This window comes from Temnothorax longispinosus, chromosome 3, assembly GCF_030848805.1.
Source record: "Temnothorax longispinosus isolate EJ_2023e chromosome 3, Tlon_JGU_v1, whole genome shotgun sequence".
Classification (NCBI taxonomy): domain Eukaryota; kingdom Metazoa; phylum Arthropoda; class Insecta; order Hymenoptera; family Formicidae; genus Temnothorax; species Temnothorax longispinosus.
The window spans coordinates 11,763,887-11,784,776 of record NC_092360.1 but is presented as its reverse complement, the minus strand read 5'-3'; the positions used below and the strand labels follow the sequence as shown (position 1 = coordinate 11,784,776).

General features: G+C 36.2%; 4 protein-coding genes and 2 non-coding genes across 7 annotated transcripts in view; 3 read left to right on the top strand and 3 right to left on the bottom strand.

The window, feature by feature from the left end:
* Positions 1-55: 55 nt before the first annotated feature.
* On the bottom strand, positions 56-1,694 carry Nd-30 (NADH:ubiquinone oxidoreductase core subunit S3). The gene is made up of 5 exons (XM_071772068.1): positions 1,530-1,694; positions 1,377-1,457; positions 1,029-1,276; positions 670-915; positions 56-417 (listed from the first exon to the last, which is right to left on the bottom strand). Exons 1-5 carry the CDS (start codon positions 1,591-1,593, stop codon positions 262-264), a joined length of 795 nt encoding a protein of 264 aa, XP_071628169.1. The 5' UTR covers positions 1,594-1,694; the 3' UTR covers positions 56-261.
* A 567-nt stretch (positions 1,695-2,261) lies between these two features.
* Cap-d2 (CAP-D2 condensin subunit) lies at positions 2,262-10,904 on the bottom strand. 2 transcript variants are annotated; one of them, XM_071772064.1, is made up of 20 exons: positions 10,661-10,903; positions 10,324-10,458; positions 10,012-10,190; positions 9,798-9,937; positions 9,642-9,723; positions 9,494-9,556; positions 9,188-9,421; positions 8,711-9,043; positions 8,446-8,635; positions 8,014-8,333; positions 7,545-7,937; positions 6,641-6,885; positions 6,443-6,563; positions 5,908-6,371; positions 5,579-5,833; positions 5,076-5,348; positions 4,855-4,997; positions 4,452-4,784; positions 3,333-3,452; positions 2,262-2,661 (listed from the first exon to the last, which is right to left on the bottom strand). In XM_071772064.1, exons 1-20 carry the CDS (start codon positions 10,782-10,784, stop codon positions 2,543-2,545), a joined length of 4,266 nt encoding a protein of 1,421 aa, XP_071628165.1. In that variant the 5' UTR covers positions 10,785-10,903; the 3' UTR covers positions 2,262-2,542. The 2 variants fall into 2 exon arrangements, with proteins under 2 accessions (XP_071628165.1, XP_071628166.1); XM_071772065.1 differs by lacking the exon at positions 3,333-3,452 and having other exon boundaries at positions 10,661-10,904.
* Positions 10,905-11,723: 819 nt separating this feature from the next.
* LOC139810223 (COMM domain-containing protein 5) lies at positions 11,724-13,263 on the bottom strand. The gene is made up of 4 exons (XM_071773603.1): positions 13,097-13,263; positions 12,732-12,924; positions 12,276-12,422; positions 11,724-12,191 (listed from the first exon to the last, which is right to left on the bottom strand). Exons 1-4 carry the CDS (start codon positions 13,194-13,196, stop codon positions 12,008-12,010), a joined length of 624 nt encoding a protein of 207 aa, XP_071629704.1. The 5' UTR covers positions 13,197-13,263; the 3' UTR covers positions 11,724-12,007.
* A 714-nt stretch (positions 13,264-13,977) lies between these two features.
* Trnar-ucg (transfer RNA arginine (anticodon UCG)) lies at positions 13,978-14,050 on the top strand. Its single transcript has one exon. It is a non-coding gene; the product is annotated as a tRNA-Arg (tRNA).
* A 1,076-nt stretch (positions 14,051-15,126) lies between these two features.
* Trnay-gua (transfer RNA tyrosine (anticodon GUA)) lies at positions 15,127-15,220 on the top strand. Its single transcript has 2 exons — positions 15,127-15,163; positions 15,185-15,220. It is a non-coding gene; the product is annotated as a tRNA-Tyr (tRNA).
* A 2,872-nt stretch (positions 15,221-18,092) lies between these two features.
* The window catches only part of LOC139809952 (cholesterol transporter ABCA5), a 36,974-nt gene continuing 34,176 nt past the window's right edge, over positions 18,093-20,890 (top strand). Inside the window, exon 1 of the mRNA XM_071773253.1 lies at positions 18,093-18,811. The gene's annotated coding sequence lies outside the window, so the exon portion shown is untranslated. The remainder of the gene's footprint in view (positions 18,812-20,890) is intronic.

The window sequence follows — 20,890 nt, the reverse complement described above, 5'->3', positions numbered from 1 at the left end:
AAAGTTAGAAATTTTTCAGAAAACGATAATAATAATGAATGGTAGGAGCTATAGATCAAAATAAATGGAATTTTGTAACGTAGAATATGCTTCGAAATAAATACAGTTGTAACATTATTCTCTATATTTCTAAAATGCCCATGAATCGGGCATCCAGAAATGGTTAACAAGAGAAAAGAATATCTATCAATGTACATTACACTTTATCGATATATTTATACTTGCTTACTCGGGCAATGACTATGATCTAAGTGAGAGCAGTTACTTTTCCTTCGAAGCAGGTTCAGCAGTTGATGACGGAGCGTCCCGGAAATTAGGAAACTGCTCCCACGGGGCAGCTAATTCAAATTTACGGAATTCCTGAGTCAATTCTAATGGTTCAATCACTATTCTTTTATATTCGTCGTCATAGCGCACCTGAAATATGAAAATCATTGATTATTAGGACAACATAGTAAACATGAAAACAACACGAAATATTTTGCAATTATTTTTAGACACTTGAAGACATTATTGTTCTTTCAATAAGATTTTAACAGCCGTAATTTTGGTAGGACAGAAATGATTGTAAGCAGATTCTTTAACGTGCAAATAATTTCGTTAACGAGTTGACTTGATGCTATATTAAAATTAATAACGTACAAATTTTTACTGAACAACGTATTTTACCTCAACGTATCCACTGAGTGGAAAATCTTTCCTTAGTGGATGCCCTTCAAAGCCATAGTCCGTAAGGATCCTACGAAGATCGGGATGATTCAAGAAAAATACACCGAACATATCCCATATCTCTCGCTCGTACCAATCAGCAGCTTTGAAAACGCTGTTGATGGAGTCAACCGGCGTCAACTCGTCGGTGTACGTTTTAACTCTGATACGCGAATTGTATCGCAACGACAGTAGATTGTAAACGAGCTGTAATGATAAATATGACAGCATAATATTCCGTTTTTTAATGTGAAATCTCATTGTCTACATTACATTTGTATAAAATATCCGTACATTTCTGGGTACAGAATAAAATTTACCTCAAATCTGTACTGTCTACTGGGCACATCTACAGCGGTAATGTCTGACAGATTAACGAACTGTGTATTATGATGATCCTTTAAAAATGTAAACGTAGGTATGATGCCGTCAGGGACAATTAACAATTCCAGCTCGTCGCCAGCAGCCAGCTGTACTTGTTGTATGTATTTGGGCAGACAATCGTTGATGTAACGGCCAAAGTGTATCAGACGATCAACGTCAACGTGACTGGGTTTCCGTACCGTGGCTGCAAAAACATTTGTATTAGATAATATGATTTTATCAAATACTTTGCACACACACATATATACAGGACATTAGGTCATAGATAAATAAGTTGTACGTACGACGAGTCTCGGTTTTCTCGGTTTTCTCGTCGGTAGTCGTGGTGTTGTATCTTACTGTTGACGAAGAAGCGACAGCATAACCTGTCAAAAAACGCATATACGTTATTACATAATTCGATGGAAACGTTCCCGCGGTGATCGACATTTCCTTACATTTCGGCGTAGCGGCTGGTAAACTTCGCGACAATCTCCAACAGTTTCTTAATATCGACGTCATTTTCCTAAAGAATATATTTTAAATGCGCTTACAAACACAGAGTTAGCGGAACATATCCCGCAACTTATTTGGCGACCGTCTGCAACTTGACCGACAATACCGACATTTACATTTTTTTACATCAATAGGTATCCAACGGTGATACTGTGGCCATCTAACGTTCACCGCCTGATAACAGTTTACTTCAGAGGGTAATCAAACTCCGATTAATTTAATCGGTGATTATCTCGTCAAAAATTAATTTTTTGTTTAACATGTAGAAAAAAACGTTAGATCAGGAACAACGGATTATTAGAAATTTTTCTTTGATTTTTGAATCCGATTGAATCAATCTCAGATTAACTTAATACTTAATCAGTGATTAACTTATCAACTTCGCTACCATTTTGTTAACGTGGATAGAATTATTTAAAACAAAGATTAGATAAAAAAACACGAACAGATTGTACATATAAAAATTTTGTTGCAAGCAATTTTACTGATTGAATTAAATTAATCGGAGCTTAAAGTCTCTCAACAGTTAAAATAAAGCTGATAGTTTATAAACATGTCTAATAACTATTTTGCGTAAAATTACATTTTAGCTCTTTTTAATACTTTTTTTCTTTGTTCCATTATGTTTTCTTGTATATTTTTAATAGGAATCATTTATAAGAATCATATCATTCAGTAATATCAATTTGGATTAAACTTTATTCTTGTTGAGATTTTAGTAACACAATAGAAAATGTATAAAAGGCACACATTTTGAACTTATAATTCACTTATAATTAATGAATGTGTACAACACGCTTAATAATACTCACTTTGTAACTATTACTATACTACACAGTTACTCATTGTAATTATTACTACTATTACTGCACTACAGTTACTACGTAGAACAAATTAATTCATATAAAAGTAATATTTTTTATTAACCTCACGTTTTAATCTTACAAGTAAAAAATTATTTACGTAATCGACCTGAACTCCTTGTCGGAGTTTCCCGCACTGATTTATTTTTAGTTCGTTTTGGAGACGGTGACGGGGTGCTAGGTTCCGCCTTTACACGTTCTCTTCTTTTGCCTACAAGAAAAACAAAATAAATGTGTGTTGTTCATTATTCTATCACTTCTGTTATTTTGCAAATATCAAATGTTCACTTATCACTATCTTAGATCAGCTCACACAGAGTGTTTATGAAAATTATATATATTCGCAAAAAACAATCCAGAAACTGAGGACTACGAACTTAGTTGTAATATTATAATAAACATATATAGTAGTTTTGAGAGTGTTTGATATTTCTGCTATTAATTTATTATATGATTCAAAAATTATTATTACTTGATATTTATTTGATATTTATTTATTTCATATATATACATGTACACAATATATACAAGTGTAACAAATAAGTCATGTGTGTGTATACACATATACATATAATATGTATATGACTTATTAATTATATTTCTTTCTGATATCTAGAATGTAATTGGATAATTTTATACTATAACGTTATAACAAAAAATTAAATTACATAAGTAAATAAAATTTAGATTCAAAACTTGAAAGACAGTTTTCATAGTTAGTTCTTACTGTTTTTAGCGAATAAAAATTTCTCTTTGTATATGTGCATATATGAGTATTTATATAAATATGAAATTGTTGATCACCAAAAGTCGACTGTAAATACTGAAAGTTTAATAGTTCTGCCAATATTTAGAATTAAGAGAGATTAAAGAAACAAATACCGCGTTTTGAAGTACCCGGAGTACCTGCTCCACTGACATCGGTATTATTTCCATTTTTCATAGATGATTTTGCGTGAGAATTCTTTTCATTATCGGTTAACTTTTTTTTTCTATTTTTTACTGTAAAATTGTAAAATTATTTTATTTGTATAATTGTACATTATAAATAAATAAAGTTGCAAACACACACACACACACACACACACACACACACACACACACATACATGAAGCTAATGAGCCTAATGAGGATTTTCACATGCCCAGTAAAACAAATTGTGACTGCTTATTAACTTAACCAGTATTGATAAACGTTGCTTTATCAGAAAAAAGGAATCATTGATAGAAATAAATAATCTTAAACTGATTAAATTCAAAAAACAAACACGATTTTGGAAATTGTTGCCGAAGTTACCATCTTGAGATGTAATGGAGTTTTGAGTTAGGATACGAGTGAAATTTAATTTGTTTCATAACGCGACGAATTGAAGTGCGGCTAATTCCACTATCCCTTGCCAATTGACGTATACTTATTCGCAGATCTATGTTAATTGCAGCCAAAATCATCGTTTGTCACACTACGCCGTCTGTTTCGATCGTTTCGATGTTGCTTACACAAACTACCAGTATTCCGAAGTCGCTGTTCTAATCGTGAAAATTCCATGTGGGATTTTCGTACATGCTAACGTTCGGCGAATACTTCAGCATTATTTATTGCAAAATATAATATAACTTGAATTTAGCCGAGATATTTCTAGCCGAGAAACCAGCTTGTAACACTTCACACATGGGACATTCTATATATAATTCTATTACAGAACCAGGACAGGGCATTTAACTTTATATGATTTAAATCATGCATGAGGTTGCATAAAAATGCTTTCAACAATTATAGTTCTAGAGCGAAAATATAATGCACGTAATAATTTTTTCATATCATGCGGTTTTTCTGGAAATACCAGGGTGCACACTTATAATTATTGTACAAGGATTCATTGAGGCGTTTAATTTTACGATTTAAATTATCTCTATTGTGTATAATTATATGATGTAATATTGTATGTTTAATTATACACACAATGTACGAAAAAACATTAACGAGAGATTGATTCAAACTTACATTTTACAACGAATACGTTATCTGCCTCTTCCTCAGAGTCGTCTTCCTCAGAGCTATCTTCGTCTTCATCGCTCGTGCTCTTACGTCTGCTTCGACGGACATTTCTCTTGTTCCTCGGCGCGGTAGACGGTGGTGGCATTAGGTGCCTATCTATCTCGTTATCATCTTTGGTCTCTAAAAGTTCCTGTATCTTCTCTTCCAATTCTATACAAACAGCCTTCGCTTCCGCTTTTTTCTTTGTCTGTTCGATTATATTTTGTAACGCTGTTAATACTGGTTTATAATGAATTTTTTCCTTCAATAGTGGTAAACTTTCGATGAGACGTTGTATACCTTTAAGAACGATGAAATAAGATTATTTTTTAAATTCATTATCTTATTAAACATAAAGTATTTTACTTACTCTTTCCGCTGAATTGCAAGAGCGAAAGGCAGTAGGAAAGATCACGCCACTGCCTCTCTGTGGCGGCCAACTTAAATCTAGCGCAAATCTTATCGATTATGGTATCGATTTGCTTCTCTTTCTGCATTAAACCGAGAATGTATCTGCAAATTATAACAACGTTTATGAAGCATTTATATTTCTTGCTGCTGAACATAGTTAATAGCATTAGCAATACCTACCTAATGGTTTCCTGGAAATCTTTCTCATCGAGATTTAACTGAGGATCCGCTAAACGCGATAATATATCAGGCACTATATTATATAGAGCGTTGCCTTTTTGAGCAAGCTGAACAAAGAATTCTTTCGTGTGCCGTCGTATCTGTTCGTCCTCATCGATTACGCAAAGAGCCAATTCCGAAACCTGTCCCTTCACGCGTATCATTTCCCTCATTATCAGACTCGACAACATACGAACGCACGTCCTACGCACGTTCACATCTTTATCTCGAAGTCTATAAAGATAAATATTAAATATTATGATACTATATACCGTAATTTCCCCAATTTCTTTTTTGTAAGTTTTTTTTTTGTAAGAAGACAAAATATTATGTGAACAAAAACTAGAAAAAAATTTATAATTTTGAAGTTTCTTTTAAAGAAATATTATGAAATATAATTATCAATTAATGTAACTAGTATTTTGATTTTAAATGGTAAAAACTGACGTCAAAAGCCAATTTACCTGCCATAGATGTGTTTGGACCACGGTTCAACTTGATTGGGGAATCTAGTAGCGAGATCGCTTAATCCGATCAGCATATTCGATCGAATCCCGGGATATGGCGATCGCTCCAATATGGTGATCAAAAGTTGCAAAGATTGCTCGCAAAACTCGGAGCTCACTGTCATCATTTTGCTGAGCGCGAGTGAACCTGCGGCTTGCACGTCCTCGTTGTTATACTTGTCGGGATACTGGCATACATCCAATACCAGCGGACTACAAATAATTGCATATAATTAATTACACGCACTATTAATTTTCAATTCTCAATCTACTATCCAAATACGTACACAAATTTCACGAGCAAGCCATTCCCAGTAACAATTTCGTGTTCCAGTGCGCCGCTCACGAACTCCGCCTCGGCGTCGTCCATCGCACCTTCTAAGGCTTCTTCTCCGTTATCCTCAGTGAACGTCGAATTTTCTCGTCGAGAACCTCGTCGCATGTTTGACGAGGTCGATGTATTCGACGATCTAGCTTTACCATCTGGCGTCGGAAGCGCGCTTCTCGGTAATCGTTTCTTTTTCTTACCCTGCATCTCTCGTAGCATATTCCTACGCTTCAGTTCCTTGTAAATAGACACGTCCAGGTGAACTAACTGTTTGATGGCAACGTGTCCGACTATGTAAAGCAATCTGGAGAGTACAGTGCTCGACACATCTGACACTTGATCCGTATCTTTATTCATTAACTGACCCTTCTCGGTGATGTCCAATAGCAATTCGTTTATCAACTTGTCGGGTTGATTCGCTAACTGTAATTAAAGCAAAACTCTCAGTATGACATTTCAAATGGATTTAATTAACGCGCGACAATCTCACTTACGTGATATATAGCATTAAGCGCATCCGTCGCGAAGGAAATATAAGCGTTCTCTTCCGTACTGGTAAAAAAATCTATTAATAATCTCATGATCTCTTTGAACAGATCATGATCGTTAGGATACCTGTATGAGAAAATTTGTTTTTAATTAACAATTTTTACAAAAAGCTTTGAATTATTTTCACCGCTATGGAGGCTTACCTTACAGGTGAGTTTTCGACATCTTTGTTACTTTGTTTTATTTTTAACAGCATTCTGCAAGCATCTCGTGCTAAAAGAAGATCGTCTTTCGCGCGCGGACCAAATCCTATCTTCATTAACACGTCCAGATTATCAGATGCTATGTTAGATTTCGCCTGAGCTATCATCGTTATTATCATTAACGCGGTTCTGCTATCAATTGGCGATGTGTCCGGATACTTCATGGAGAACTTTTCCCATAAGACCTACACATACACAGCATTCATTAGAATATATTCTCAATTTATTTTTTAAATAATCAAAATATTTATAATTTATCGTCGAACGAAATCAATATTAAATTCATTTAGTAATGTGTGATAGAGCGGTTCATCCGCATTCCATCTTAAATCTCGACCTTCACCTCATATATGCTTTGATTTAATGCAAAGTTAATTGGAGAATTTGAAGAGTATGACTAAAGGAGTGTGAAGTATATAAATGGGTTTTCCATTTCAAAAACCCATATTTCAACTATTAAATATAAGGTAAATGCCTGGACAAATACCTATGTCTGGACACTTTTATCATTTTAGTCCTTAAATAAGTAATAACGCGAATTAACGTTTGAATACTATAACTAAAATTTCAAAATACGAGAAAAATAGTTTATCTTTAATTTTTATTCGCGTTATACTTATTTAAGGACTAAGGGCCAATTTCTTCACCGTTGGATAACTCTATCCTTCGGTTAATCTCACTCTTCATTTCTTTCTAACTGCCCCTTTAGAAAGAGATGAAGAGTGCGGTTAACCGAAGGATAGTTATCCGACGGTGAAGAAATTGGCTATAAAATGATAAAGGTGTCCAGACATAGGTACGTATCCACTAACTCTCCAGGCATCGGTACATTTACCTGACTTACCTGCAGCAATTCACTGTTTAATTCTTTGTTCTCGTACCACGTCACAATCAACAAAGTCAAAGCCTGGCTCTGTCCAGGTTTCAATTCTTTCAGCAACTCGATCAGACGATTCGCACGGGCAACGGCTATTTGACGGATCGATCGTTTGTCGTTATTTGTATCGAGATAGATTCCCTTGTACACCACGGCCACGTTATTACGCACAGATTGATCGCGATGGAACACTTGAAACAGAGCCTCGCGCATGGAGTCGGCCGCTCCAGTTACTCCAAATTGGAAAGCAACTCCTAAAAACGTGCACGACTCGACGGCGTCTCCAGCGCATGTGGAGAACAGCAATTTTTCTGCCATCGGTATCGCCTTCTCCAACTCGGTCGCAAATTCCAGACAATTCTGCAGAAACACAATGTTATTATAATAACAGCAAATAGTTGAAAAGAATCGCAACGCTTATTCGTATGCCACGTACTTTTAAGTAATTTATAACGCGTTTTCGCAATCTTATCTCCTCTCTCTTGTTGTCGTCTTGTTCCGATTTGCACGCGTTGTTCGCATTATCGTCTTTATCTGTCGATTTAGTCTCCGATTCTATGAAAATCTTCAGCAAAAAGGCAAATAAACATTCCTCCTTCGCTGTAGCGGAAAGATTTTCCATCTCGGGAGCTCCCTCCAATTTCGTAAACGTCTTCCACAGATATGTCACTGCTTCAGTGACTTTTCGGCTTAATAATAATTGTCTCACGTGTTCGAACGCATGATTTGGATCGATATTTTCATCTTGTTCCACATCTACAGAAAAATTAACGTGCAATCAATATCGTGATATATTTTGCAAACGAAATAATAAAGAAACCAGCGAATAATTCATTGACAAGAAATCAAATAAATTCTATTTGCTTACCATTTATATATTCTGCTTCATCATTCATTAGAATCTTCTTTATCGCTGCTTTTATATCGTACTGTAAAACAGTCCAAAGTTCAAATCTTTCCTCGTGACCACGTTCACTAGCACTCACGATGTGAGCTTGCAACTCTTGCAATTTTGCCGTCTCCTTTTCCAGCGAATTTGAAAGTTCGACACAGTTTAACTGCAAAGATACATAAGCCAAAAATCAGTTTAGTCATGAAAAAAAGAAAACGTTTAGCCTTTGAGTTTTACATACCTTGCCGGCAAAAGGATTACTTTGCAACAGAGTACGCAGTAATTGAAGAGCCTGTTTGCGGACATTCGCACTTTTATCTTCTAGTCGCAACGCGGTGCAAGCTAAAAGCTTCCCGTGTCTCGCTAATGGCACAGCGCCTTCGCGACACAAGTGCTGCCAAACCTGAAGCACTTTCGATCTCACATAAGCATTGCAATCCAACATGTGCTCTTCCAAATTGTCCAGACATTCGTCGCGTTGCTCCTTCTGTTCGTCTGTAAGATCTTCGCCGGTCAGTGCTTTTTGCACCACAGCACCCAAGATTCCAATCACACAATTTCTCATTGTATAGAACTGTTAAGAGAATTTCCAAAAAATTCGAATTAATTTCTAATTACTTAAGGTATCTGTAAGTTCTCCAGGTGAATATGTAATTTTGTATTTTCTTGTACAAACAATTGTTCAGCCAATAGCATAAAAATTATGATGAGAACATACCTCATTTGACAAGTAGTCTGTGATTTCGTCGAGGATGGGAATTATCAGATCGGGCTTTGAAATCGCAATATTTTCGAGAAAGGTGGATGTGTTTCGACTATCTGCTTCCATAACTTCGCTCTGCCCGATCTCATTCATCACCTCTTTTATCAAACCGTTGCAGCCGCATTCGGTGACCATATGTACCACGCCAGTCGCTATGGGTATCGCTAGCGCATCGTACAATTTCACCAACTGCAACATCGCAAATGTATTTTATAAAGTTTAAAAATAAGTACTGCCAATAATTTATTCAGACAAACATACCTGGACAATCCTCACAACGCAAGTTATTCCATGATTGTATTTTTTTATGAAAGTTCCTAGGATCTGTTTGTGACAAAAAGTATGGCAGTTGAAAATTAATATGATAGAACTCACATATGCAAATATATGCAAATGTAAACGACTATACCTCAAATATAGTTTGTCTCATATGTTTTTGCTTGGCATCCTTACTCTGCTCTAATATCTTATAACATATCTGCGTCAAAGTCCTGCAAGTATTACAGTTATAAGAAATTACTTTAGAATTAACTTTGACTTAGTTAATTACCGCTGCATAACTTACATGACAAATGAATTGTCGACGATAGGTGGTCTCCAAATTTTATACAGTGGCAACTGTAGCCATCGATACAGAATTTCCAAAGCTTTCTGCCTAGACTGCTCCCATTCTTCTTCAATATCCGATTTCATACTCCTTTTACGCTGTAAAAAGGAACACTCACATCTTTATCCATATAACTTCACATAACATATAACAATATAGATAAGTTTCATACCCTTCCAATATTAATCTCGTTTGCATTCTTTACGTGGTCTTCTATATGACAGATGAACCACGAAAATAAATACGCCAACATATTGTTAATACACAGATACGTTTCCCTCTCCTCTTCCTCTGTAATATCCTTGCCATGATCAAATATTTTTTCCAGGTCGTCCACAAGTATTGCCACAGCTGAAAGTCACACATTTACAAATCCATATAGAGTAAGTTTATCTATTTCAATCAATTGTATGATTACATCTCTTGCCAGACGTTACATCACTATTTATAATATATAATTGAAATTATTCGCAAAGAATATTACCCTTGTGAATTCTAGTGAATGCACGTAGACATATGTCGAGATCTACTTTATTGCCGTGAATGACAATGGAGAAAAATGAATCGTAATGATCCAGAATAAAATGCGCACCGTTCTCCTGTAATGCTGGTCGTGTAACTGCAATAGAAACAATATAATATAATTACAAAATAGTATAAGTTACGGTATGATTAATGAGTATAATACATAATAATTGTAGAAGTAATATAATTATAAACTGTTTTACTGACTATTATTCTAATCACTTATACGCATTAACGATATATATATATACACAATAACTTATTAATTGTAAACAATTTGAAATAAGATTTATCACCATCGATAGCGTGTGATATCGCCCGAAGAGGGAGAATCTCCTTGACGAAATACTGCCCAGCATGTGACGTTAAAAGATCGTCTTTCACCAGTGGAATCACAAAATTCTTCACTATTTTAGCCATTCTAACGTAGTTTTGAAGAATTATTTTCTCACTCTTTCTTCTTTTTAATGAATTTCCGACTGTATAAGGTTCGAGTGTAACCAAAACGTCAACATTCTAACCAACGGCGGACATAATAACTCATTTTCAAATTCAGTACTGCCAACTAGCTAAAAATATTTGAACTCTTATCAATGCAGGCGCGTTCACAAATCAGACCGCTTGGTAACAATCGAACGTGATTGGCTCTTATGCGGGGTCTACAATGGGAGCCGCAAAGTCGTGAGTCGCAAGAATTGACCAATCACAGTCGATTATTCTCCTCAAATTCGATTGTGATTGGTCAATTCTTGCGACTCCCATTGTAGACCCCGCATTTTACTTTTAGAACCAACGAATCAAAACGTAGAATTTTTATAAGACGACAATTTAACAGTTGTTGAACGCGGCTAATTTTTATTAATACAGATTAATTTTAATTTTAATTTAACTTAGGCCCCATTGCACGTAACAAAGTTTTAGCCATAATCGTAAGGCCGTAAGAAAATGAACCAATCACAATCGACTATTCTTCTCGCGCTCGAAGAATAATCGAGTGTGATTGGTCTATTTTCTTATATGGCCTTACGATTACGACTAAAACTTTGTTGCATGCAATGCAATGGCCTTTACTTTATCTATTTGTTTAATTTTTATGTCCATTTCTACCGATGTAGATTAACTTTATTATTTTTCAGAATTAAAAAAAGATAAAAGTAAATAAAACCGTGATTACAGTTAACCTACATTGATAGAAATGGACATTATGGCAATTAACATTCATCAATCTTATGAGGTGTTAAAATAAAATTTGACAAATTATCAAGCAGAGTCAAGCCCCATCTATATATATAGGAACACCACCTATCTTACAATGGCAGTTCGGTTGTAAATGTTCGATTAAAAAAAAAAACGTTAATATAATAACCAGATATTAATCCTTTATATTATTCATTCGAAAATACATTTATATTCGAAATTACTTAAATAACATATTTATAAAAAGTCGCAGTTTTTTCTGATAGCATTATAATAAAAATGTAGAATAATTTTTTACTTATATCTGCGATACAATAAACTGTGATGTATCAATCAAGCAAATAGAAACGTAAATACTTATATTCTTACAGAGCTTAGAATTAATAAATCATCACAGAGCAAACTCTGTTGTTGCAGAGCTGCTCTCAAATGAGCGGTTGTTACTGTCAGCTGGACAGAATAGTTTTAAAAATACTGTGCCGCTCCAGCGCTTGCAACTCAACGAGAATGGTAGCTACGGTGTGCCTCAATTGATGGAACTTTGCCAAAGATAATTCGAACGTCACACATTCACCCGTATTGAAGATCCATTCCATCACGACATTTGGCTCCAGTACTCTGTTCAGTATACTGTAACATTCACGAAAATATATGTTAGGGAGGATACTCATTAAAATATCATTTCTATGACGATTGCTCAAAATCCAAACGTACTTGGACGAGATAGTGATATCTACATGCCATTTGCAGGATACAAGTTGCGGATTGAACTTTGTTCTCTGAATTAAACCCGACAATAGGTCTGCTTGCTTTGGACCATACATCACAGAGGATAAATCTTCTGCACAGTCTGGATTCAGTCTGTAATATGCATAAAAAGAAAAAGGTAAGAAGAATAGTATACTTTTCATTCAGAAAAACGTCGTACAACCCTTTAAGTACTGTTATATAAGAAAAAGAACATTTCTTATTTTAAAATAATTATTGTTGCAAACTCATTTATTTCCGTTATATAAAAATATGAATGTTGTCACAAGATACAGATGCTATAAAATCTAACGTATGTACAGTCACCGCCAATGATTCCTTTCCTGAGGTATTCTTATGTTCCCCCCTTATCCCAGGAAAGGAATCATTGGCGGCGATTGTACATACACACAAATAACTTACTTCAATTCCTCCAAGCATTGTTTGAACTCGGCAGGTTTGATATTATGACATTGCAAACGTAGATGTATCTTCAGAATTGTAAGAATAGCAGCATAATATTCGTCTACGTGTTCCTCAGGTATACTATATTTCTTGCTTATCCGTTCCAGTATACCTTCTTCTATATGTTCCAGTTCTATCGCTTTCACTGCAACTATAATTTTTTATGGAAATTATTATTTACATAATTACATATATATGCTGCTTTTGTTGTATTAAAGAAATTCCACGCGGTATTTAATTCACTATTTCAACTTTTTCCGTTTAATTCGATTACATTTATATAAGATAATATCAATTCCCATTTAAGAAAAAATTAAACTCACGTTGTATTAATGGACGCGCAAATGTTTTCTTTAATTCCGCAAGATATTTCGTTTTACTCCCTAAAGCACTCGACAGTTGCGTTTGAAGAGGAGTTGTCATCCTTATTACATTGACGTTCGAGTATAACTTTGACAAACTTTAATCGATAACTTAACCAAAAACTTCTAAATGTCCATATTGTCCATTGCAGAATGCAGAAATTGAACACTGCCATCTATCGAATAATCAAAAACTAAAGGAAACAATGTCACCGATAAGGTTCAAAGTAATTGATATTATCAACTGGCGATATAAATTTCTCAATTGTCGATATACAAATATTATGATTCATTTTTATACAGATATGCTTCATAAATTAACATTGATAATTTTATTTGCCGCAATAGTGTTGTCATATATCATGAAATTGCATTTTTAATCATTTTTTGTGTAAAAAGATACATAAAAGGAATGATCGAAATGGTCGATAATGTCAACACTCTTCTATCATCCGCGTCCTAGAGGTGACGAAAATGTATCCAGTGCTAATGATTTTTAGTAAGTCTCGTCAGTAGTGCAATATAGATATCATAAAGTCTTCCATATAAATGCTCGTTACAAAATATTCTGCTGGAAAAATTCGAATGACGTTGCTTTCGACGGTAAATATACCATTTGTGATATAATCGATCGTTTAGTTTTGACGGCGAGGCATTAAACACTAAATATATATGTAACAAATATCAATAAAGATAAAATTTTAATTAAAAGTCCGTAAAACATGCTGTGCGATCTTCTCAGCCACATTTATATATGAAATTATTACCAGCTTTAATATTTTAAGCTCAATATACGACAGGGAGATCCCTGATATACTTAGTTGAAGTCAAAGCTAGCAACTGACCGTGTGGCCTAATGGATAAGGCGTCGGACTTCGGATCCGAAGATTGCAGGTTCGAGTCCTGTCACGGTCGCAAGCAAGTAATTTTTTTTGCGCGAAACACATTTTTTGCATGTTCTACGTTAACTCCATAATTTACTTTTGTATTCCTTTCAATAATGAAGACGCGTTAGAAATCAAAAGTACGAGAATACCTTCGCCACTTTTTTTTTTTAATTTATATTAACTGCATAATTTATTAACATATTAATTTAAAATTAAATGAATGTAAATTTGATCTTTGTACTGTAAGTTTAATTTATGCAAGCTTTGGAAAAATAGATAGAATGAAATAGATTATATTTTATCGGCGCTTTTTTGTTGTTATATTATATTGTATATATTTTGCTTATCGGTATGTTGTGCTATATTACATTTTTATCTTTTACTTGAACTTCTTAATATTAGCTTCATGTATTGTAATGAATGAAGTGAACGACCTCGAGACATTTTCTCGAATAATGGTAACCGGTATAGGAAGCAAAATGAATAAGTGATGATGAAGGTTCAAAGGAAGGGCATTGTCGAATGCTATGACATTATCAAGAAAGGTCGAGGGTTCCCGAAACACTATTATAAGTTACTTAATAGCCCTTAAACCATTCTAACCGAATTCTTTACAGTAAAATGTCGTCACGATTCATTTATTACATAAAATTATCGATATTATACATTGACGATTTATTGACTGAAAAATGTGTGGGCGGCATTTGATCGCCACCAATGGCAAATAACTTTTAATCCTCTTATTGAGAATGGTAACATAATTTCTGGAACAATAATTTATTATTTCTTGAAAGAGGAAGAACTAATTATTTTTACAATTATTTTCTCTTCATAAAAATGTAACTAAACATTTACATAAATTTTTATAAAATAATTTATGCAAATTTAAATATTTTAGCAACGATTTGAAAATATTTGTTAAAAAATAATTGTTTTTGAGATATTTACTAACATATTTATGACAGAATAATGAATATGAGATCCGGTATTGTAATACAATTATTTGATAAGTTGCTCTTTGTCTTGGGCAAAAATATTTTACTGCTAAAACATTTTGGGTTAGGCTCTACGATATGACCAATTTGTCGGCGAGAACCAACAGAACCTTCGATAGCTCAGTTGGTAGAGCGGTGGACTGTAGTTGGAATGATTGTTCGCAGATATCCATAGGTCGCTGGTTCAAATCCGGCTCGAAGGAGATTTTTTAAATATTTTTTTTTTAATTGTTATTATTAAAATAGACTTTATTGAGGTTATTTTTCTTAAAATACAATTTATTTATCTTTATTTTCAAAAATTATTGAAATATTTTTTTACGAAATGGTGTGTCACAAATTATAATTTCTATAATTTATGCTGTTGTATGGATTTTTATAACCATCGAGATGGATCATAATGTATTGTAAATGAATTATGAAATATTTTTCAATTAATTTTAATTTATCTTTATTAAGTAATTTATTTTATTTTATTTATTACATGAGTTCTACACACAGTGTTCTACATGTATTTATATATAGATCACATTAAATTTAATTTATCTTGTTATTTTATATTAATTTCTTATTATTCAATATATTATTTATTTATGTACTTTCTACATCTGAAAAGAATCTAGAAAATATAGATAGTAAGAACAGAATTGAATTATCATCTGGTACTGACTTGTCTATACAGAAAATATAGAAAAATCACTTATATTATCTTTTTTATTGAACTAAAGAAAATGGAAAGAAATGAAGAAAAAATATCTACCACTTATCTCGATATAATAGTTTGTTTTCTATAAATAAATGAAGCCTCTCTGATTTTCTCGTCGTATTATTTGGCGTGCTATTGATTCCGCGTCATATACATTTGATGATGCTTTTCCATTTATCTATTTCGGGAATCGAAACCCTGCGAGGGCGCGCCTCTCCTTTTTGTCTAATCAGAGAAGTGAATTAGCTCCAACGTGAGACCGCGCCTAAATATTGTTCGCGTAAATTGACGAGACTTTTAAATTCATTCTCGCACAAGTTTAACCTAGTCTCAAGTGCCGTGAGAGTTAGAAAGTCGATGCAAGTCGTTTGCAAACGTATCTCGTTACGCAAGTTACTTCACTAACTTTTAATTTTTATTCTGTTATAGTTAACACAATAATTTATTGCTTAACCAATTTATTGTACTTTTCTAAAAATTAATAAAATTTTCCATATATAAAACTCGTAAAGAAACGATCATTCCTTTACTAATACATTCTATTAATTTTTCTACATTAGAAAGATATTAAAATAATTTCAGAACGCGGACATACATACATTATAGTCGTTTTATGTTTGTTTAGATTAGATTAGAGTATCACATTGTATCTATCATTATAACATAACATAAAAACTTTTGCTGACTTGTTTATAAATTCAAGTGTTTTACGAAAAAATTGTAAAAAAAGTAAAAGAGTTGATTATAGGATCAACTTGGGTTTTCTTTGCATAAATGGTCACCTGGGGGTGTCTTTTACATCCCAATTAAAAGTCATGGTTACTAATTATATATTACATATTTTTTATATCGTTCTGTAATGTATTAATATTTGAGGACAGTATGTATATAGATTTATATGAAAAAAAATAAAGAGAAACCAATAAATATTTCAAAAACGAAAAGAAGCGCATTAAAATTACTGTGACGTAAGCTTCAATTTTTTTCGACGCGGGAATGTAAAAATTACTCCGGGTGACGTGCCCGGGTTAACAATTGGTTTTAATCATAGGATTAACGATTAAACATACCTTCTTTTTAAATTCTGTTTAATCCTAGAATGCAGCAACGATACCTCATAGAGGATAAAGCGTCTGCGTTGTTCGCGACATGAATAGCAACCCCGAGAGAAACACGTGCTGCCACCCTCCTGACGTCCGATTCGGGGGTGGCGGCATGGGGGATGGAAACGCTACGTCAACGATACGTCGCAGTGGACCTTATCCGCGAAAGCAACCATCAATGACGTACGTTTAAAGATTTTATCACGTGAGATCAATTAGGATAATTAATAGGAATCGAACGTATAATGTTTTTCAACTGCGTTCTCTACATTGCAAAACCGATATAGTCATCATCGGTGATTAAGCGTGATTAACACATTTAATTAACATCGACAAATATTGACTTTTCAGTAAAATTATACTAGATTTATTGTAATAAACATTGACTATTGTTTATGTGAAATACTGTTATGTTTATTCCTGTTTTATTTGTTTTGTCATAATAATGTGTAGAAGAGTATTTTGTTTGAAAAGAGGAAGCGTGAGATGTGATTGAGTGATTGAGTGAGAGAAAGAGAGAGAAAGAGAGAAATTTACAAATTTTTTAATTTGTAAATAAAATTTATATACATAATATTATAGATACATACAATTTTATTTATATGTAAGTACAAATAAATTATAAATAATTTTACGTTTCTCTTGTTACTTTTATGGGTGCATTTATATTCTTGAATCTTCGTTATCGAATTCGATATCCAGCTACATAATATCGAATAAAATTGTGAAACATCAACATAGAATAATGCCACGCTGCATATGCCGTATATTTAAAGAAGAATATACAAATTGGAATACAGATACAAAATATACGACGGCAATTTCCAGAAAAAGATTTCAGAAAGATATAAAAGTTTAAAATGCGCCATGTTCCCACGTAACTTTTGCGCGTAAATCTCTCACAGGAACAGGTGTATCCTCTACTTGGAAACGCTCAATTTTATGAGTTATTCCGATTTCGAGACGGGTCAAAACGAGACGAATTTATGACTCATTATTAAGTATTACATATATACGCATTTATATACTCTCACACATCGCTATCTTTTTTTAGTATCAAATCCCGGTTATACCCCGATACTATCGTGAGCATGATTATCCCCTAGCGGCGGTGGCGCGCGCGGGAGCGCGCAATCGTGGCGCGTCATCGAGCAGTGCGCTTGTGCGAGCCAAGGACGGCGGTGGTAGAGGGCGAGTGCGAGGACGTGGACGTGGTCACCGGCGAGGGGCTGGAGGCGGGAAAGAGCGAACGAGCGAGCGAGAGAGAAAGAGAGAGAGAGAGAGAGAGAGATACCGCGGCGGCCGGTGACGGGGGTTGACGGTGCGCGGGGAGGAGAGCCGTGAACTCATCCGCGTCGCGGCGTCCGGCGCTCTCTCGCGCAAGTCGCGCAGTCTGATGCCGCCGGTCGCAACGGGCTCACGCGCGCACCCGTCAGTCCGGATCCTATATTCCGGAGAGTAGTTCGCGACACGACTCTCTCTCGAAAGGGCGGCGAAGAGCAGAGGAGAGTAGTCGCGAGTCGCGAGATCGGATCCCGAGTCAGCGGGAAAATTCGCACGAAAGGTTGGAACGGAGATCGAGCGGAAACGCGATAGAGCGGTGGTAGTGGTGGTGGTGGTGCGGCACAGCATCCGCTGGGCTCCACGAAAGCGCGACCGAGCCGCGCGAATCTCGAGCGAAGGCGCGACCGGAGTCGACGGGGGGTTGCCAGAGACTTGTCAGGGATCGAGCGTCGGGGAAACCGTGAGACCGATCGTCGCGGTGTCGCGCGACTCTGACGAATCGAGTCAGCGAGTGAGTGACGATCCTTGTTGAAGAAAGCCGGAAGAGCGGGGCGAAGGGGGGGAGGACCCAGGACTCAGGAGAAGTGGGTGATCGTCGCTCGATGCCGCCCTGGCGCCGTGAACCGCGGTGGTGAACCGCACAATGGAGCGCGATCGCGAGGATGAGCGGCCGGGCAGTCGCGCGCGCGCTGGATGGCCAGGTAAGAAGGAGAGGATTACTCCGGGCGTGCACACCGCACACACCACACCTCGTGGCTACGTATCGCGGACACGGCGAGATCACGGGTCGCCGCTCCGCGCCGCGCCGCGCCGGTGACCAGCCGCCCCCGGTTCTCCGTCACGTAATGGCCGTTGATTGGGGATCGATTGTACGTGTCGAGGGTGTCTCCGCGGCTAGCCTGCCCCCCGTTCACGCTCGTCGAGGAGAGGGTGCAGGTTCCGAGCCGTTCGACGTGGACTGCCGCTGTCCAGGCCGGTATGGCGGATCGATTTTCGCGAGGGGGCGAGAGGGCGAGGAGTGAGCCGAGGGGCGAGCGAGAAGCGAGCGGTAACGGGGGCAGGGGCGCATCGAATGCGTGGGTAGAGCGATGTGCATGTGTGCATGACCGTGTGTATGTATGTGTGTATACATATCTACAATATACACAAGTATATACGTTTGTGTCTGTATGCGGGTGTGTGAGTTCGGGGGTGACTTCGAGAACGGGTCGGGCGGCTTGAGAGTGACTGTGGGCAAGGTGAATCGGGGACGGGTTGAGGAGATGATGGATCCCTCGCTCTCCGTCTCGAGATGATTCCTGTTCCGGAATCGAAGACTCCGGCGACTTCCGGCTGTCGAATCTTCCCATGCACCCGCAGGGAGAGCGAATAAGTCGCGGGGTGACGTTGGACTCTTATTCGTTCTCCGCCATCCCTCATCCTTCCCCCCCCCCCCCCCCGGGAGTCGAGTGATTACAGTGTGTGTGTGTGTGTGTAGAGAGTGCATGATGAAATGTCGCACCATCCCGCTGACGTCTCCGATTCTCCGACGGAGTCGGCGTCAAGCGTCCCAAAACTGAAATTGTATATCCCTCGGGGAGGGCGGAATGCAAGTAGTTATGATGCACGCGCCATGCGCCATCCACTATTGCGCTACAATCACCTCGACTTATGCCCGATCTACAATAGCTGTAGTAAGCCTCAAACCGTAAGAAATTGACCAATTACAAACGAATGTGAGGAAAATAATCGACTGTGATTGGTCAGTTTCTTACATCTTGAGGCTTACTACAGCTATTGTAGATCGGGCATTACTCCACAACCCCGCCTCGCGAACTATGCTTGCGGTAAACTAAAAGTCGGACACGATCGTCGGGGGTAAGTTCGTCGGTTTCGTAGCGGAGAAGCTGAAGAATAACGGCTGAAATCCGGCACATGTCAAAATAAACACAAGTCAATCACATTCCCCAAGTCTTAATAGTTGCTTTATTTATCACGTTCGATTTAACATTTGTTATTGATGGAACTGCAACACCATTGCGGCTAGGTAGAATTAACTTATTTCAGGTATTTGAAGTTTGATGGAAATTTATCCGGAATGATTTTCACATTGAATAGCCGCGCTCACGCCGTCATAAACCTATCCTAAATTGGTATATATTTCCCAACGGGATCGTCACGAGCGACATCGAGCTTTTCCGTGTTATTTTCGCGAAAACACACACGATGGATTCGTATATACACATTTATACTGTTATCTGTGTGAAGGTGGGAAGGAGATATCTGAGTGTGACATCAATTCGCGCAAAGGACCTTCCTGAAGGCTTTTTTATTGGGTATTAAGTGAAGGAGGAAACAAATTGAAAAGGATATAAAAGCTTATAAACGTTATTTTCTAGAAATAATGAATAAACAATGAAATAAATTGATCAGTGATGATTTGAAAAAATTATAATTTTATGAATATTGTATGTAAGCAATCAGAGTGGCAATGAAACTTTTTTAAAACTATAATTCAAAAAAAGCTTATTTAAAGAAGAGTATCGATCGAAGTGTAACTAATTATATGAGAAAAGGAATAATAAAAAGGTAATTTGAATATATTTATCTCCAGTGATGAGAAAAAAAACATAAAGATAGGTATAGCTTTATTCTATGATTTCGCAATCTCTCCATATAAAAACTGCCTTTGAGTTATGACATAAATTCATAAATAATTATCACGAATGAGAGTTTAAATTAGTTCTGTTTTTCGAAATAAAATTGATATGTCCTTACAAATATAAAAATATTCGATTTGA

Bases quoted from the DNA above. Each gene is read 5' to 3' on its own strand.
- LOC139810223 (XM_071773603.1), bottom strand. From the start codon at position 13,196: ATGACAACTCCTCTTCAAACGCAACTGTCGAGTGCTTTAGGGAGTAAA. The intron at 12,423-12,731 runs GTAAGTTATTTG...TGCATATTACAG, and splicing joins CAATGCTTGGAGGAATTGAA to ACTGAATCCAGACTGTGCAG. The intron at 12,192-12,275 runs GTACGTTTGGAT...TGAATGTTACAG, and splicing joins GATATCACTATCTCGTCCAA to TATACTGAACAGAGTACTGG.
- Nd-30 (XM_071772068.1), bottom strand. From the start codon at position 1,593: ATGACGTCGATATTAAGAAACTGTTGGAGATTGTCGCGAAGTTTACCA. The intron at 916-1,028 runs GTAAATTTTATT...TTATCATTACAG, and splicing joins GTAGACAGTACAGATTTGAG to CTCGTTTACAATCTACTGTC. The intron at 418-669 runs GTAAAATACGTT...TTCATATTTCAG, and splicing joins CACTCAGTGGATACGTTGAG to GTGCGCTATGACGACGAATA.
- Cap-d2 (XM_071772064.1), bottom strand. From the start codon at position 10,784: ATGGCTAAAATAGTGAAGAATTTTGTGATTCCACTGGTGAAAGACGAT. The intron at 8,334-8,445 runs GTAAGCAAATAG...ATTTTTCTGTAG, and splicing joins TGAAGCAGAATATATAAATG to ATGTGGAACAAGATGAAAAT. The intron at 6,372-6,442 runs GTAAGTGAGATT...CTTTAATTACAG, and splicing joins CGCTTAATGCTATATATCAC to TTAGCGAATCAACCCGACAA.